Source organism: Colobus angolensis, unplaced genomic scaffold, assembly GCF_000951035.1.
Source record: "Colobus angolensis palliatus isolate OR3802 unplaced genomic scaffold, Cang.pa_1.0 Scaffold21, whole genome shotgun sequence".
Classification (NCBI taxonomy): Eukaryota; Metazoa; Chordata; class Mammalia; order Primates; family Cercopithecidae; genus Colobus; species Colobus angolensis.
In genome coordinates this window covers 4,066,080-4,083,680 of record NW_012115266.1, presented here as the reverse complement: position 1 = coordinate 4,083,680, position 17,601 = coordinate 4,066,080, and the positions used below count along the sequence as shown (strand labels likewise).

The window sequence follows — 17,601 nt, the reverse complement described above, 5'->3', positions numbered from 1 at the left end:
GCGCGTTCGAGCCTCCCGCTGGCGCTGGGCCTGACCCTGGTCGCATTCTGCCTCCTGGAGCTGCCCCGCGAGGCCCGGGCCCGGCCGCAGGAGCGCATGGTCGGAGAACGCCAGGACCTGTCGCCCGACGACCCACAGGTGCAGAAGGCGGCGCAGGCGGCCGTGGCCAGTTACAACATGGGCAGCAACAGCCTCTACTACTTCCGAGACACGCACATCATCAAGGCGCAGAGCCAGGTGCGGCGGGCGGGGTGCTGGCAGGGGATACTGGCCCAGGCGGGGGAGGCCACAGGCGCTGCCTCGGCTTGCATGGAGGGGGCCCGAAAGCGCTACCGGGATATTTTCATGCAATATTTAAAAAATCGAATTAATGCCAAAACTCCGCAATGGGCAACCATCTAAATTTCAAGGAAAGACATCATTCAATCCTGTATTGCACTACCTGCCTTCCTGGCTTGCCTGGTCCTAGTCTCTGCCCTGATGGGGTGGATCGGGGAGAAGGCAGGCAGATGGGGACAGTGGGCAGTTCCCCAGGTGGGGCATGTCTGATGTCTGCCCAGGCTGCTGGTGGGGCTCAGCCTCCAGGCCTCTCCACCCTCCACACCCACCAGAACTTCCACCACCCGCGACCCCAGGTCTGAATCATCCCTTCCCCTTCTCTCCCCACCTGAGTGCCTGGAGCCAACAGGAGAATATGCTGGGAGGTGAGAAGTGAGGATAAAGGCTTAAGACCCCCGACCTGCCCCTACCCTATGTCCCCAGCTGGTGGCTGGCATCAAGTACTTCCTGACGATGGAGATGGGGAGCACAGACTGCCGCAAGACCAGGGTCGCTGGAGACCATGTCGACCTCACCACCTGCCCCCTGGCGGCAGGGGCGCAGCAGGAGGTAACAGCTAGGCTCCTCCAGCCCCAGCCCTCCCCAGAGCCTCAGGCACTCAGGTCGTCCAGCCTGAACTGGTTTGGCTGGACATGCAGATGTCTAGATGTCTGGCTGAACCTGTCGGCCTTCTGGATGAGTCAGCCTCTGGGCCAAGATGGGGTGCAGAAAGGAAGCTGGGGCTTCCTCGGGGAATGGGGAAGTTGGCTACCAAGATCTGGCATCTAGTCCCGGCCATGTGGCTTGACATCCGTTGGGTCAGTGATTGCCCTTCTCTTGCCCTGGACTGGCCTGGCAGGCAGAGGGCTGGCTATTGGGAGGAGACAGGTCGAGGCTGGGCTCACCCCTCCTTCTCCCCTATATTCTCTGTACAGAAGCTGCGCTGTGACTTTGAGGTCCTTGTGGTTCCCTGGCAGAACTCCTCTCAGCTCCTAAAGCACAACTGTGTGCAGGTGTGATAAGTCCCTGAGGGCGAAGGTCATTCGGTTTGGGGCCACGGTGGAGGGTACTTCAGGTCCATGGGCCATATCTGTCACAATAAATGGCCAGTGCTGCTTCTTGCATTGGTTTCTTCTCAGTGCTTCACTTCTGCCCCCATCCCCCACCCCCACTTCTGGCAGCTCCCAGCTCCCCCGCCCAAGCTGAGAGGTCACCCTGCCACCTGCAGCACAGCTGCTGCTGTCCCAGCCCAGACAGTGCTGAAGGTGCAGGGCTGAGCCTCCAAATGTGGAGCCCCCCAAACACCCCAGCATCACAGGCATAGAAGAACAAACCTTGGAGCCCCCACACACAGCCAGAGACTCCCGATATTCTCAGAGGTAAGGGGTGGGGGCAGACTCACAGAGCGGGGGCGATGCCCTGAGATAAGAACAGGGCCGGCTGCCTGGGAGCACTCCGAGGAGGAGTCTGTGCTCTGCTCCTGCTCAGCCCCAGGAGGAGCTCATGGGTGGCATGTGGGGCTTCAAGCAGGCAGGGTCCTCACCCAGGACGCTGAGCTCCCAGCCTGTAAGATTCCTCCCCCTGCATATGGCCCAATGATGGCAGAGTCCCTGCAGGCCAAGAGACTATGAGGACTAGGACAGTGCTTCTCAGTCCACGCTGTGGGCTCCACACCACAAGGACGCCTCTCATGCCTTGCCCTGGGCAAGATGCCTGAAAGGGGCTAGACTGGGAGCCCTAGAGGAACAGAGCTTGTCTGCCGCCCACAAGAGGGGTGAGGGGACAGATTCAATGTAATGTCATTTAAAGAAAACAGCATTGTGGCTGGGTGCAGTGGCTCATGCCTGTAATCCCAGCACTTTGGGAGGCTGAGGTGGGTGGATCACCTGAGGTCAGGGGTTCAAGACCAGCCTGGACAACATGGTGAAACCTTGTCTCAACTAAGAATACAAAAATTATCTGGGTGTGGTGGCGGGCCCCTATAATCTCAGCTATTCGGGAGGCTGAGGCAGGAGAATCTCTTGGATCCAGAAGGCAGAGGTTGCAGGGAGCGGAGATTGCGCCACTGCACTCCAGTCTGGGAGAGAGAGCAAGACTCCATCTCAAAAAAGAAAGCGGCATTGCAACATTTGCACACCTGAATTTGTGCCTGCAATTCATACACCCCCATACATATACACACGCACACACCCAAAGCACAACACACCAGACATACACACACAGACACCCACAGCACACACTCAGATGCTGGCAGATATCACACGCATACCCAGAGAAACACAGCCTAGCAACTCATGAGCACAGAAGCAACACACCCTAGAGAAACAACCGGGAGATGTACACACAAAACCCAAACACAACCCAAGGACCCACGTGCCACACCCAGAGGTGTTCCTCAGATGCACCAGCACACACCCACAATTGGGATATGGGCCTCGGGGGTGCTAGGTGTCGGCATCATCAGGCCCAGGCAGGCAGCACCACAGTGGCTGCGGAGAGCATCCCACGGCCCTTCCTTTCTGACAAGGCCTCACACCCTGCTTGTGCCTGCCTAGTCCCCTGCCCAAGGCTAGGGCCTAATGAGCAGCAGCCCCAGCTCCCAGGCCCTGCCACCTGCCTTCGGAGCCCATATTGGGGTAGGGACGAGGAAACAGGAAGTAGATCCTGGGTCCCATCTGGGAGTGAGAAGCTGAGGGGTGGCATTTGACAGGAGCTGGGGACCCGGGAGACGACATCCAGCCCTGTTTCTGCTCAAGCTTGTCAGATGTGGCAGCTCAGACAGCCCAGGGTGTGTGGGGGGCCTGCTGCTTAGAAGGGCTCCCATGTGCCACCAAGCAGGGGCTCCCAGCATTGGGCAGGCACAGGGTGGGTGGCAGGAAATGCCTGCTGAATGAATGTGTGAGGTGTGAGGTGGTGGAGAGAGGCAAGGCCCAGAGACACCTGCCCGGTGACCTCTCTGCCCCTGGCATCTGTTCCCAAATCCCATATGGCATTTCCTCCACACAGTCTATTCCTGGGTCCTGGGCCAGCCAGTGCCTTCAGCCAGACCAGGGAAGAGAGGTGCTTATTCTTTCCTGGGGCCCTGGAAGCTACAGCACTGACTGGTCTGGCCCAGAGATGGGAGGGTTGGCAAAAAACTATTGCCCTTCAGCTCCCGCTCCTGAATCCCTCTGGCCTGAATTGCACCCTGGATTCACCTCTACTAGAGGTGAGATGGCTATTGTAGATAATGGAAAACCCTCCACTCAAGGAGAGACCCCTGGGGCCAGGGCAAGGCTTGCACTTTACTCAGTGCTAGGTCTCCAGCACCCAGCATAAGCCAGTGTCCCACTGTCACCCCCAGCCATGGGGACGGGGCTCTGGACATCCAGCCTAGGCTCAGGCTATCAGTCCGGGAGGTCATCTAAGTCCTAGAGCAGGCAGTGGGGCGCAGCCTTTAGCCTCATTCCCTGCTTCCCTCTCCCAGCAGCAGGGTCCTCCACACATCCCTGCCCGCCCCTTGCCCTGAGGTCAGAAGGACTTGAGAAGCCCCGACGCCACCTCCCCTCAGTGGGCTCTAGAGTCTGATCCCAGGAAGGGCAGGATATGACAATGACCTCTGACCTCCGGGTTCACGACATCCCCATCTGGTTGGTGCTCTTCTCCTGGAGCTGAGTGAGGGTCCTGGCAGGATTGAGTTCCCGGGCTCTGAGTCCTCATTCCTGGCAACCCTGGGGTGTTCAGGCCTATTCTTTTTCTCCTGACTCTTGGGCCAGATGGGCCTTCCTCCCCAAAGCAGGGTTACTGCCTCCTCGGCTCTCCCGGCACCACCGACACCTGAGCTCAGCCCACGTTCTGCCTCACCCCTCCAGCTGCTGTTAAAGCCCTGCTGGGCTGAGCTAGCATGTGGGCCCTGGTAGGGCTGGAGGAATCAAGAGCAGCCCCTTTCATAGGGAGCACCAGCTCACACTCGTTCGTGTGTGTGCACCAATTCCCTTCCCTGTGCCTTGGCCTAGCCAGTGAGGACATGGAGCCTCCTGGGGTTTAAAAACTCTGTTGGGGCCCCCGCTCTGCAGGGCCCAGACAATCCTTCCAGCAGATCTGGGGATCCGTCCCAGTGCACCCAGGTGGGCAGACTGCCAGGGGTTGAAGTCCGTATCTGGTGTCCTCCTGCGGTCACTGCCTGAAATCCTCTTCTCCAGCCTGCAGGGGTTAGGGGGGCACAGGTGGGTGAAGGAACCAGCCTCTGCCCTCCCCGATCCCCATGGGACTGTTACTTGGGGACACTTCTGGCTACAAGCGCCTCGCCAGCACCTTCCCACTCCTGCCTGGTTCACCTCAAATGTGGTGTCCACAATCTCATCGACGACGGCTGCCTGGGAGCGGAACTTCTGCTGCTGCTGCTCCACGCTTGCCACCAGCTGCAGGTAATGGAACAGGAGCTGCTGCTGCCTGTGGGTGGTGGGTGGGGGTCGCAGAGATGGGCTGGGTTGACCTGCTGGCTGGGCCTACTGGACCCCAGAACCACCCAGAGGCTCTTCTTGCCTGCCTCCTCCCCGCAAAATTTGTATGACTGCAGACCTCTATTTCCAGGAGGTCTCCTTTTCCAGATACGAGAAAGTGCCCAAGTCTGCCTGTAGCGCAGAGGCTTCTGGCTTTGTTTATCCTCCTAACCACCCATCCCTCCACCCACCCATTTATCTGCCCCATTCCTCCCCATACGCCCACTCGACCATCTGCCCATCCATCCACCCACCTCCTTATCCAGTCAGTCACCATCTGGCCCTCTAGCCACTCACAACTCACCTCCCCCTCCATCCACCTGCTCTTCCCTGTAGCCACCCCCCACCCACTCATTAACACTTTCACCATGCAGTGTAGTCAGTCATCCACCTGTCCATCCACCCACTCATGCGCCCACCATATTACCCATTGTCCCATTCACACCCTCCCGGCCATCTTGTCAACCCATTCATCAAAGAACACCCGAAACAATGAACACAGCAAGGTGCTCTGAGGAGCTGGAGATGAACAAGAGACAGCTTGGCCTCAGAGGAGATGGAGATTAATGAGAGACAGCTTGCCCTCAGAGCCAGACAGCTGCTGACACCTTGAGATGTGAAGTTGGGTTCTGAGGGGCCCAGAGGAGGGAAACCTTGCCCGTGCTGGGGGCCTGGAAAGACTTCTGGAGGCAGCGTCAATGAGCTGAGTTTGAAAGATAAGTGAGAGGCCAGGCGCAGTGGCTCACGCCTGTAATCCCATCACTTTGTGAGGTCGAGGCAGGCGGATCATTTGAGGTCAGGAGTTTGAGACCAGCCTGGCCAACATGGTGAAACACTGCCTCTACTGAAAAAAACCACGCACAAATAGCCGGGCGTCGTGGCGTGCACCTGTAATCCCAGCTACTCGGGAGGGTGAGGTGGGAGAATAGCTTGAACCCAGGAGGCAGAGGTTGCAGTGAGCCTAGATTACATCACTGCACTCCAGCCTGGATGACAGAGTCCCCAGATGTCCTGGCCCAGCTGGCCACTCAAGTGGACAGGAATGGAGGTTGAGCATCTGGCTTCCAGGCCTTGATCTAAGCTGTTCCTCCAACTGCCTCATTATCCCTCCACTTGGCTGAAGTCTACTCATCCTCCATGGCCCAACACAGGTCTTTAGAGGTGGGGTCCTCATGGGCAGGGGCTGAGTCTGTGTCCTCTTTGGGTCCCTGGAGCCTTCACAGGGCCCAGACCTGACAAAGGTTGGGGATGGTTCTGGGGTGAAGGAATGGGTGGAATCTCTGCTGCTGGGATTAGCCAGGTGGCACACACACCTCTGGGTGTGCAGAAGCCACTCAGGGTCTCCACATTGCACCCACAGGCTCATCCACAAGCCTCAGCGCTCCATCCCCTTCTAGAGGGGCAGGCAATGTCCCTTTCCCTCCCAACCCTCCAGCCAGGCCCTCAGGCCTCACCCTTAGACCCCAGGCCTCACTCCCTTCCTGTCTCCTCACTTCTCAGTCATGGACCCAAATTTTTTCTCAATGAGCCGCTTCAGCATGGTGCCTTCACTCGCCACCTCTTTGGGCTCTGGATGTAGAGAAAGAAGGGTGAGGTCAAGGCCTGGATTTGGAGAGGAGGCAGAGGAACCCCATGTGTCAGGAAGATAAGGGCTAACGGAGTTTCTGTCCAGGCTGCTCCAGGAGGTTGCTTCTCCGGGCGTGCCGCATGATGCAGTTCCCTTTGTTTGCTCGTCCAGCACCCACCCCACTTCTGGAAGAAGTACCCCAATTTTCCTGAGGAACAAATCACTTCTACCCCCTTTCAGTCCAAGTCCTCTGGCTGAGCTTAGCCCCACCCCCCAGCTTCAAGGACAGGTAACTTAGGCCTAGCCAATTAGAACATATTTTTTTCTTTTCTTCTTCTTTTTTTTTTTTTTTTTGAGACAGAGTCTTGCTCTGTCGCCTTGGCTCACTGCAACCTCTGCTTCCCGGGTTCAAGTGATTCTCCCACTTCAGCCTCCCGAGTAGCTGTGATTACAGGCGCCCACCACCACGCCCAGCTAATTTTTGTATTTTCAGTAAAGACAGGGTTTCACCATGTTAGCCAGGCTGATCTCAAACTACTGACCTCAGGTGATCCGCCTGCCTCGATCTCCCAAAGTGCTGGGATTACAGGCGTGAGTCACCATGCCCGGCCCCCAGTAGGTCTTTTAAGATTTGACAAGCACAGTCAGGTGTGGTGGCTCACACCTGTAATCTCAGCACTCTGGGAGGCTGAGGTGGGAGGATCATCTGAGGTCAGGAATTCAAGTTTGAGACCAGCCTGGCCAACATGGTGAAAACCCATCTCTACCAAAAAAAAAAAAAAAAAAAAAAAAAATTAGGTGAATGTGCTGGCGCATGCCTGCAGTCTCAGCTACTCAGGAGGCTGAGATGGAAGGACTGCTTGAGCCTGGGAAGCAGAGGTTGCAGTGAGCAGAGACTGCAGCACCACACTCCAGCCTGCGCCACAGAGCAAGACTCCATCTCAAAAATAAATAAATAAATAAAGATTTGACAAGCAGTTTAATTGGCTTTGGGAGGATTGTCCTGGAGTCCTCTGGACTAAAGTCCTCCTGAGTCTCAAATTCTAAAACTCTAAAACTGAGTCTGGAATTCTGTATCTGTGGAAGGAGGTTAGGGGGATGGAGAGACTGGCCTCCACTGGCAGGTGAGGCCAGGGCGGGCCGAGCTGGTACCTGCGGCTCTGAGCTCCGTCAGTGAGTCTTCCAGCAGCTTCTCTTGGATCCGGGAGGCCCTCTGGGAAGAAGAGGCCACAGATCTGCCAGAGTCCCAGGCCTGCTCAACCCTGGAGCCCCATGGCCTCGCTCCTCCAGCTTCCTGATCTGGTCTACCTGTCCCACCCCACTTGGTACCTCCTGCTTCATTTTCTCGAGGCCTTTGAACAGTGCCATCTGGAAGCTATCCACCAGGACAGTAATCACCAGGCTGGAGAGGGGGACAGGAGTGTGCCCTCAGCGAGGAGGCCAGAGTTGGGGGGCACCTTGTACTTCCTGTAGGTTCAGTGTGGCATGACAAGGGTGAGAGGGCTGGGGTGAGGGTCCCGGGGGGAGGAGGAAGCATGGGTGGTGCTGGGCAGCACAGCAGGGGCGAGTCCTCACTTGAGGAAGATGAAGTACTGGATGATGATGTAAATTATGAGGATGGGAATGATGTACCAGGCGCCTATTGGGAGCAGGTGAGAGGGCACAGTCAGGCTGTGCTTGCCATCCCCAACCACGACCTGCTCCCTCCCCACACTCTGACATGCAGGCATCAGAAGCCCCACTTTGCCGATGGGGTCACCAAGCCCTGGCCGGTCCACCCCGCCAATCCCTCGCCCTCCCTGCAGCCTGGGGCCTGTCCTACCCTGGGCACGGCTGTCTATGTAGATAAGGGACCAGTTATCCAGAGTGAGCAAGGTGAAGAGGGTGAAGATAGTGGTGAAGATGTTCTGGAAGCGCTTGGGGTCAGATTTGCGGAACACTGCCCGGAGGACCGCGGAGAAGAGGACTGGCTATTCAGGGCCAAACTTGGCTCTCGGTCCTATCCCTGTCCCAGCGCCCCTCCTCCTGCCCCATCCCTGCTCCCCACACCCCTTTCACCGCAACCCCTCAGGCCCCCACCCCAGCCCCTGCAGCACCAGGATACAGAGGCAGGTAAACATGAGGATGAGGATGGCTGCGATGGATGGCAAGGACTGGCCCAGGGTCCCTGTCACTTCCTGGATCCTGGTCAGGAATCTGTGGGCAGAAGTGGAGCGGGGGCTGAGTCATCAGTGGGGCAGGGGGGTGTTTGTGCCTAGCAGCCACAGCTGGCACTGAAGGCAGGAGGCTCCTGACTTGCTGATGACTTGGGTGAGTCCTGGCCCCTCTCTGGAAAAATGAAGGGGCTGATTCCAGTGCATGGCAGGAGGCAGAAGCAGGCTGGGGTCAGCAGCCTCCTGCGTCCCCATCCCTTGAGCAGGTCACAGTGGATTTCTTGGGGGCCCCGGTCTATGTCCCCTCTTCCTTTGGAGTCCCCAACCCAGGTGGGAGCCGTGGCCACCGACCTGAGCCTCCGCAGGACCCGGATGGCCCTCAACGCTCGCAGGCTCTTGAAGACCTTGAGGATCCGGAAGAGGCTTTGGTGGTAGATGGCGAAGGAGTAGGTCTGCATCAGCAAGAAGTCCAGCACAGCCATGGCCATGATGAAGAAGTCTGAGGGCACGGGGTTCCTGAGCCTGGCGGGCTCCCAACGGCAGCGCTCCCTTCCCCACCGTTCTCTCATCCTGAGCCTCCCCCAGACTAAACACACACGGCCTGGCCCCGGCTCCACCCACCCAAATTGTTCCAGAAGTCATAGAAGTAGGAGAGACCCAGGGCGACGATCTTGAGCAGGGCTTCCACCACGTAGATGCAGAAGAATATGGAGTCCAAGGCCATGAAGTACCACTCTGCAGGGACACAGCAGTGCACTCAGAGCTGTCCCGAGCACCCAGTGTCCTCTCTCTCCTCAGCATGAGCCTCATACAAGCCCAGGTTCCCAGGCTCTCCCTGGCTCTACCTAAACAGCTCTGCGACTTCACTACTGCTCTGTGTCTCAGTTTTCTTGTCTTTAAAATGGGTTTAATTGTGTCTGGGAGCAATGGCGCACGCCTGTAATCCCAGCACTTCAGGTGGGTGAGGCAGGCAGATAACCTTAGGTCAGGAGTTTGAGACCAGCCTGGCCAACATGGTGAAACCCTGTTTCTACTAAAAATACAAAAATTAGCTGGGCGTGGTGGCGGGCACCTGTAGTCCCAGCTACTTGGGAGACTGAGGCAGGAGAATCACTTGAACCCGGGAGGCAGAGGTTGTAGTGAACCGAGATCATGCCACTGTACTCCAACCTGGGCAAAAGAGCGAGACTCCGTCTAAAATAAAATAAAATAGGGATTATTGAAGTCCACTTGATAAAGTTGTGAGAATTAAATGCATGAACACAAGCGAAGTGCTTAGAATAGAGCCTGAGACAGCGAGCTGGGCAGCTCCTGTCCTTCACCCTGCTCCATGACATTGGAGGGCCCAGCCTTCCCCGGCCTTCCACCCTCTCCCCTCCAGCGCCTTCCACCCTCGCCCCTCCAGGGCCTTCTCGGGTTCCCGGCCCTTCCCGCGAAGCTCAGGCTCCAGGCGCCCGCCCGCCCTCAGTCGCACATTTGGAGCAGATGCGTCCCCTAGTGGCTGCAGCGCGAACAGCACCGCCTCCTGGCTAGCCGGGCCTTCTGTCTCGGGCTGGCTGACCTCAGCGGGGTCTTTAGGAGACGCTCTCTAAACGCTGGGCAATGCCATCTACTTCCCAGGGGTAAGGATCTAGTGAGCTGAGTCCTATGAACCGCCTGGCACTGGATCAGACCCACGGAGGTCCTGGAACAGCATCGGTGGCTTCTCCATTGTAACAGGGCTCCCTGGCTCTTACCGCCCCGGATCTCCACTTCAGCGAAAGTCTGGGCCACCAGCATGAAGGTGTTGAGGCAGACGATGAAGAAGATGAAGGTTTCAAAGGCCAGGGATTGGGTCAGCTTCCGGATCATTTCCCGGAAGCCCTGAATGAGGAAGGTTAGCTTTTCCCACAGCCACTGCAAGAGATTAGTAGAGTGTCCCTTCTTGTGGATGCGCTGGAGCCGGCCAGCTGAAAGGAACAGGGCCAGAAAGTCAAGTGTGTGCAAGTGGGGGACACGAGGTCCCAGGCACCCCCAGCCTGGCTCAGCGTCCATAGTCACTCCCACCTGCTTGCCAGCCCTCCGCCTCCGGGGTTCAAGGAATTCTCGTGACTCAGCCTCCCAAGTAGCTGGGACTACAGGTGCCTGCCCCATGCCCAGCTAATTTTTGTATTTTTGGTAGAAACAGGGTTTCACCATGTTGGCCAGGCTGGTCTCGAACTCCTGGCCTACGAACTCCTGGCCTACACGGCTTCCACCACATAGATGCAGAAGAATATGGAGTCCAAGGTTATGAAGTAACACTCTGCAGGGACACAGGAGTGCACTCAGGGCTGTCCCCAGCACCCAGTGTCCTCTCTCTCCTCAGCATGAGCCTCACATAAGCCTGGATTCCCAGGCTCTCCCCGGCTCTACCTAAGCAGCTGAGATTACAGGTGTGAGTCACTGCGCCTGGCCTGTTGTCACGTTTATTGAACTACTAGGAAGAAGGTTCGGTGGAGTGAGAGCTAAAGCCCATGGTCCCTCCTTGCCTTCCAATAAGGCCCTCATTCAGGCATTAGTTCCTAATCTCTGCCCTCAAGCAGCTCACGGTTGAGTGGGAGAAATCTGGACAGATAGGATGCACTGTGGTCAATGTTCTGAGGAGGGCAGGCCCCGAGCACAGGATGATCTGTGGTTGGCTAAGTGACCACCCCCAGTCTTGGGCCCCTCGAGGGCAGCGACTGTGTTGAATTTTTCCCTGTGCTGCCATGGTCCAAGCAGGTCACGCACCCACATTGAATGAGTGTCAATGTTTGACTGGTGGACATATGAATAAAGAAGGCAGTGACTGAATGAACAAACACCTCATGGCCTAAAGAAGTGCATAATTCAAAGAATAAAAGATGGGACCATGAACAGTCAGGAGAATGAATAGCCAATGGGGGACATATGCAGGAGGTTCAGGCCTTACGATCTGTGGAAGGTCAGTGCGGGGCTGAGATCAGGTCTGGAACCTGTGCCAGGCAGCAGGAGTTGGCACAGGGGACCCAGCAAAGACTCACTTTCGCGTCTCCGAAACTGCCCCTCTTCTTTGTCCCAGTCTTTTGAATCTTTGGTGGAGATATCCCAGGGATGAACTTTTTTGGACCTCCGGGTGGCACGTGAGTGGACTGTGCTGACAGACCGAGTCATGCTGTGGGCCGAGCCCCGTGGGTGTGCCATGTGAGGGGGAAAGGCTCCTGTATGAGAAGCAGCAGGGCCGGAGGCATCGTGAACCAGGCTCCAGGACGTCTGTGGGATGGAGAGCTGGGAAGTGCTCTGGACGTAGTCCCTGTGCTGGTAGTCGCCATTGAGGTGACTGGAATGATGCGCACCGTGGTGGTCTCGGTGCTGGTAGTGGTCTCGGTGCCTGTGGGTCCGGTGGTGGTGCTGTGTGTGGTGGGCGTTCTCACTATGGTGGTACTCGCTGCGACAGTCAGATGTCCTATGCCGGTAGGACCCCACAGAGGAATGAGGGGAAAGGATCTGTCCATGATGAGGAGGCCTTCCATGCTGGTGGGCTTCGTGATGACGGGACCTGCCATGGTGTTGGCCTTGGTGGTGGGGGGACCAGCCCTGGTGGGTGACTTGGCGATGCTGGGACTCGTCGTGTTGGAGCCCGCTAAGGTAGGAAGCCTCGCTGTGGTGGAAGGACTCACTGTAGGGATTGGCTCCATGGGGCAGGTAGGACCCACCATGGTGGGAAGCCTCGCCGGGGTGGTGGGGCATGCCAGAGGAATAGTGGGATAAATTCGCACCGAGATATTGGCGTCTGCCATGGTGAGAGTCCTCATGGTAGTGGGAGTCATTCTGCTCATGGAACCCACTGTACCGGGACCCGTCATGATGCCTTCTGCCAGCACGGTGGAGCTCATCAAGGTAGTCCTCACCGTAGGAATGGTGGGAGGGGACAGCGCCTTGAGAGGGAGCCAGGCCAAAGCCTGTGGGGCTGTGGGCTCTGCCGTGATTCCACGCCTCGCTGTGGTGTTGAGGTTGGTGGACGTGGGAGGAGGAGGCTTGGTCGTGTAAGTCTTCGAACTCCGGAGGGTGGTGAGATTCACCATGTCGGTGAGGCACGTCGTGATGGTGGAGAGCTCCGCTGTGGCCTGGCCTGTGGTGTGGGGGTGATGAGTGGGAGCGAAAGAACGTATCTGTGTTATTGGTGTCTGCCTCATTCTGAGCCTTTTCAGGCACTGAGTTTTGATCCATGACTGTGCTGGGAACTCTGGAGCGAACAGAACTCCAGACCTGGGCCCAACAGGCCCCGCCTGGATTTCCCTTCCTTCCTGAGCCGAGCTCAGTGCAGACTGTGTCACTGGGCTTCCAGAAAGGCCTGACTATTCTCGTGGAACTCCCCCCTCTATGATGTCACCAGCAGGCCAGGGCCTCATTCCCAAATGTCTCTTGCTGGACTACAGTTCAGAATCAAGAATTATTATGTCAAACTCCTTCATTGTAAATGAGGAAACCGAGGTCAAGAAAAGGGAAGGACTGGACCTAGGGGACCCCACAGGTCACTGGCAAAGCTGGACCAAGAAGTCCATGGGGCGCCATGGCTTCATCAGCTGCTTTAGCCCTGTTGTTGGGAAGAAAATGGTCCAAGTGGTCCAGTCTCCAGTCCCATCTAGAGATCAGTTGGCTCTGGGGTGAAGACTGCCTGACTCCCTCATAAATAGTTGTGTGACCTTGGGCTTGTTGCTGAACTTTCCCATGCCTCAGTTTCTTCCTCTGTAAAATGGGAATAATAACACCTAGCCCACAGGATCAAAAAAGTTAAGATATGTAAACCTTATATTAACAGCATAATACAGGGTTTTTGTTGTTGTTTGTTTATTTCTTACTTTGTTTTTGAGAAGGAGTCACGCTCTGTCACCCAGGCTGGAGTGCGGCGGCACGATCTCGACTCACCGCAACCTCCGCCTCCCAGGTTCAAGCCATTTTCCTGCCTCAGCCTCCCAAGTAGCTGGGACTACAGATGCCCGCCACCATGCCCGGCTAACTTTTTGTATTTTTAGTAGAGATGGGGTTTCACCGTGTTAGCCAGGATGGTCTTGATCTCCTGACCTCGTGATCCGCCTGCCTTGCCCTTCCAAAGTGCTGAAATTACAGGCATGAGCCACTGCGCCCGGCCCATGTTTTTTTTTTTTTTTTTTTTTGACAGTGTCACTCTGTCACCCAGGCTGGAGTGTAGTGGCACGATCTCCACTCACAGCAATCTCTGCCTTCCGGGTTCAAGTGATCCTCCTGCCTTAGCCCCCTGAGTAGCTGGGATTATAGGCACCTACCACTATACCCCACCCTGGCTAATTATTTTTTTTAAGACAGAGTCTCACTCTGTCACTAGGCTGGAGTGCAGGGGCACAATCTCCGCTCACTGCAATCTCTGCCTCAGCTTTCCTAGTAGCTGGCACTACAAGTGCGCACCACATCCAGCTAATTTTTGTATTTTTAGTAGAGACGGGATTTCACCATATTGACGAGGCTGCTCTCGAACTCGTGACCTCAAATGATCCACCTACCTCGTGCTCCCTAAGTGCTGGGATTTCAGGTGTGAGCCACCATGCCTGGCCAATACATGTTCATTGGCATTATTGTTCGCTTCTTGATCCTGGAAACCCCCTATTAGGGTTATTACCAAAATAAAACTATCAGCCATCATTTATTGAGGACTGTTTCATACACATTTTCTTTTCTTTCTTTCTTTTTTTTGAGACAGAGTCTTGCTCTGTCGCCTAGAGTGAAGTGCAGTGGCATGGTCTCAGCTCACAGCAGCCTCCACCTCCTGAATTCAAACAATTCTCCTGCCTCAGCCTCCCAAGTAGCTGAAATTACAGGCATGCACCACTACGCCCAGCTAATTTCTTTTGTATTTCTAGTAGAGATGGGGTTTCACTTTGTTGCTCAGGCTGTTCTCGAACTCCTGACCTCAAACAATCTGCCCACCTCGACATCCCAAAGTGCTGGGATTACAGGCCTGTGCCACCGTGCCCGGCCCATACACATTTAATTTAATCCTCACAATAGCCCCACATGGTGGATATTGTTTATCCCCATTTGACAGACAAAGGTGCTGTGGCTCAGAGAGTATAAATGAGTTGCTTGATAAATGAAAACAGCGTCAGTGCTATCTCACTCCAAGTCTGTATCCATAACCTTCATGCTTTCCTGTCTTCCTCCTGGAATCCACTGCAGAGCTTGCCCTGTAGGCTGAATTCATTTGTGCACAGCGCAGCTCTTCTGGAAGCTTACGGGTCTCAGCTTCTTGAGTGCTTGGTCAGAGCCATGTCCATAGTGGCTACTGGGTTCCCAGTGATGAAAGAGACATGGCTCCTGTTTTAAGGAGCTCACTATCTGTTGCCAACAGCAGACAAAGAAACAATTTGTGTGGGCCGGGCGTGGTGGCTCACACCTGTAATCCCAGCACTTTGGGAGGCCGAGGCGGATGGATCAGCTGAGCTCAGGAGTTTGAGACCAGCCTGGGCAACATGGTGAAACTCTGTCTCTACTAAAGTACAAAAAAAATAAGCTGGATGTGGTGGCGCGCGTCTGTAGTCCCAGCTACTTGGGAGGCTGAGGCACAAGAATTGCTTGAGCCCAGGAGGCAGAGGTTGCAGTGAGCCGAGATTGCACCATTGCATTCCAGCCTGGGTGACAGAGTGAGATCTTGTCTCACAAAAAAAAATTTAAAAAAAGGAAAAAGAAAGAAAAGCAGGACTGTGTTCATTCAGCTGAGTCTTTCTCATTTTTTAACATGACATCAGGAAGTCTGTTGATAGTATGTGAGCACGCATGGCCTGGGGAGGAGGTTGAGGCTGATGATATCGTCCTTGCTCTACTGAATTCCCTCCCCAACCTCCCTTTATGCACCAGCAACTGACTTATGGGAACAAACAAAACTCAACTGGTGTGACAGAAAATCAGAGGAAAATTTCCTTCTAAAGAAAGAATTTGTAAGTGCTGTGACTCAGCTGCTTCCCTGCTACTTTGCTGTTGATGTAAACATGATAAAACATGAATTAGGCAGGTTAGTATTATAGTAAAAAAAATTTTTTTTCTTTTTGAGACAGTCTTACTCTGTTGGCCAGGCTGGAGTGCAGTGGCATAATCTTGGCTCACTGCAACCTCTGCCTCCCAGGCTCAAGCGATTCTTCTGCCTCAGCCTCCCAAGTAGCTGGGATTACAGGCGCCTAGCAGTGCACCTGGCAAATTTTTGTATTTTTAGTAGAGATGGGGTTTCACCATGTTGGCCAGGCTGGTCTCAAACTCCTGACCTTAGGTGATCCTCCTGCCTCGACCTCCCAAAGTGCTGAGATTACAGATATGAGCCACCGTGCCCAGCCCAAATAGATATTTTTTTAAAATGGCACATTTACTTGTCGAGTGGCTGTGATTTGCAGTTAGACACGTAGCAATGGCTCCAGCAAAATGGAAAAGAACCTAACTGCAATTAGGTTGTAATTCTTTATCACTAACCAACCTTACCAGATTTGTCCATGGACCTAGGCCTAGAATTCTCCCCTTTCATTTCACAGGCCATGTTTTTTTTTTTTTTTTTTTGGAGACGGAGTCTAGCTGTGTTGCTCAGGCTGGAGTGCAGTGGCGCAATCTCGGCTCACTGCAAGCTCCGCCTCCCGGGTTTACGCCATTCTCCTGCCTCAGCCTCCCGAGTAGCTGGGACTACAGGCGCCCGCCATCTCGCCCGGCTAGTTTTTTGTATTTTTTTTAGTAGAGACGGGGTTTCACCGTGTAGCTCAGGATGGTCTCGATCTCCTGACCTCGTGATCCACCCATCTCGGCCTCCCAAAGTGCTGGGATTACAGGCTTGAGCCACCGCGCCCGGCCAGGCCATGTTTTAAAAAACCCCACGTTAACTCGTTAGACTCATTTGTAAAACACAGAGGGTAATAAGGTATAAAATAGAAGGGCAGGACAGATGACTAAACAAGAAACTTGGAAAAAATGTGAAATCCTCACAATAAAATGTACTATAATAGGCCAGGAACAGTGGCTCCCACCTGTAATCCCAGAACTTTGGGAGACCAAGGAGGGAGGATCACTTGAGGCTAGGAGTTCAAAACCAGCCTGGAAAACAGAGAAAGACCCTCTCTATAAAAAAATTTAAAAATTAGCCAAGCGCGGTGGTATGCTATGGTTCCATCTACTCCAGAGGCTGAGGCAGGAGGATCACTTGAGTCCAAGAGGCTGAGGCTATAGTGAGCTGTGATAACTCCACTGCCTTGGTGACAGAGCAAGACCTTGTCTATTTAAAAAAAAAAAAAGAAAACGGAAAAAGGCCAAGCATGGTGGCTCACACTTGTAATCTCAGCACTTTGGGAGGCCAAGAAGGATGGATCACCTGACGTCAGGAGTTTGAGACTGGCCTAGCCAACATGCTGAAACCCCGTCTCTAATAAAAATACAAAAATTTGCCAGGTGTAGTGGCAGGCGCCTGTAATCCCAGCTACTTGGAAGGCTGAGGCAGGAGAATTGCTTGAACCCAGGAGGCGGAGGTTGCAGTGAGCCGAGATCACGCCACTGCACTCCAGCCTGGGCAACAACAGCGAAACTCCATCTCAAAAAAAGAAAAGAAAAAGAAAGAAAGAAAGAAAAGACTCTACCCTGAGAGAGAACAACAACCTCACATATTGACGACATGATCTCTGATACTGAACAGGATTTTATTTTTGTTTTCTTGATAATAAACTGAAAAACGACTTGATCTTTTTTTTTTTTTTTTGAGACAGAGTCTCACTCTGTCGCCCGGGCTGGAGTGCAGTGGTGCGATCTCGGCCCACTGCAAGCTCCACCTCCCGGGTTAACGCCATTCTCTTGCCTCAGCCTCCTGAGTAGGTGGGACTACAGGCACCCACCACTGTGCCCAGCTAATTTTATTTTTGTATTTTTAGTAGAGATGGGGTTTCACCGTGTTAGCCAGGATGGTCTTGATCTCCTGACCTTGTGATCCACCCGCCTCGGCCTCCCAAAGTGCTGGGATTACAGGCGCCTAGCAGTGCACCTGGCAAATTTTTGTATTTTTAGTAGAGATGGGGTTTCACCATGTTGGCCAGGCTGGTCTCAAACT

The 17,601-nt window shown here is 54.7% G+C and overlaps 2 protein-coding genes across 2 annotated transcripts; one reads left to right on the top strand and one right to left on the bottom strand.

The window, feature by feature from the left end:
• Window positions 1-3: 3 nt before the first annotated feature.
• CST6 (cystatin E/M) lies at window positions 4-1,442 on the top strand (the record flags this gene model as incomplete). Its single annotated transcript, XM_011942766.1, has 3 exons — window positions 4-237; window positions 763-888; window positions 1,254-1,442. Coding segments are annotated over 3 exons (444 nt in total), but the record flags the coding sequence as incomplete, so codon positions are not given.
• Window positions 1,443-4,335: 2,893 nt separating this feature from the next.
• On the bottom strand, window positions 4,336-12,860 carry CATSPER1 (cation channel, sperm associated 1). The gene is made up of 12 exons (XM_011942453.1): window positions 11,543-12,860; window positions 10,256-10,468; window positions 9,141-9,254; window positions 8,871-9,018; window positions 8,471-8,562; window positions 8,189-8,332; window positions 7,942-8,005; window positions 7,696-7,768; window positions 7,519-7,579; window positions 6,293-6,368; window positions 4,635-4,749; window positions 4,336-4,500 (listed from the first exon to the last, which is right to left on the bottom strand). The coding sequence occupies exons 1-12, from the start codon at window positions 12,726-12,728 to the stop codon at window positions 4,474-4,476; spliced, it is 2,313 nt and encodes a 770-aa protein (XP_011797843.1). The 5' UTR covers window positions 12,729-12,860; the 3' UTR covers window positions 4,336-4,473.
• Between the last annotated feature and the right edge of the window lie 4,741 nt (window positions 12,861-17,601).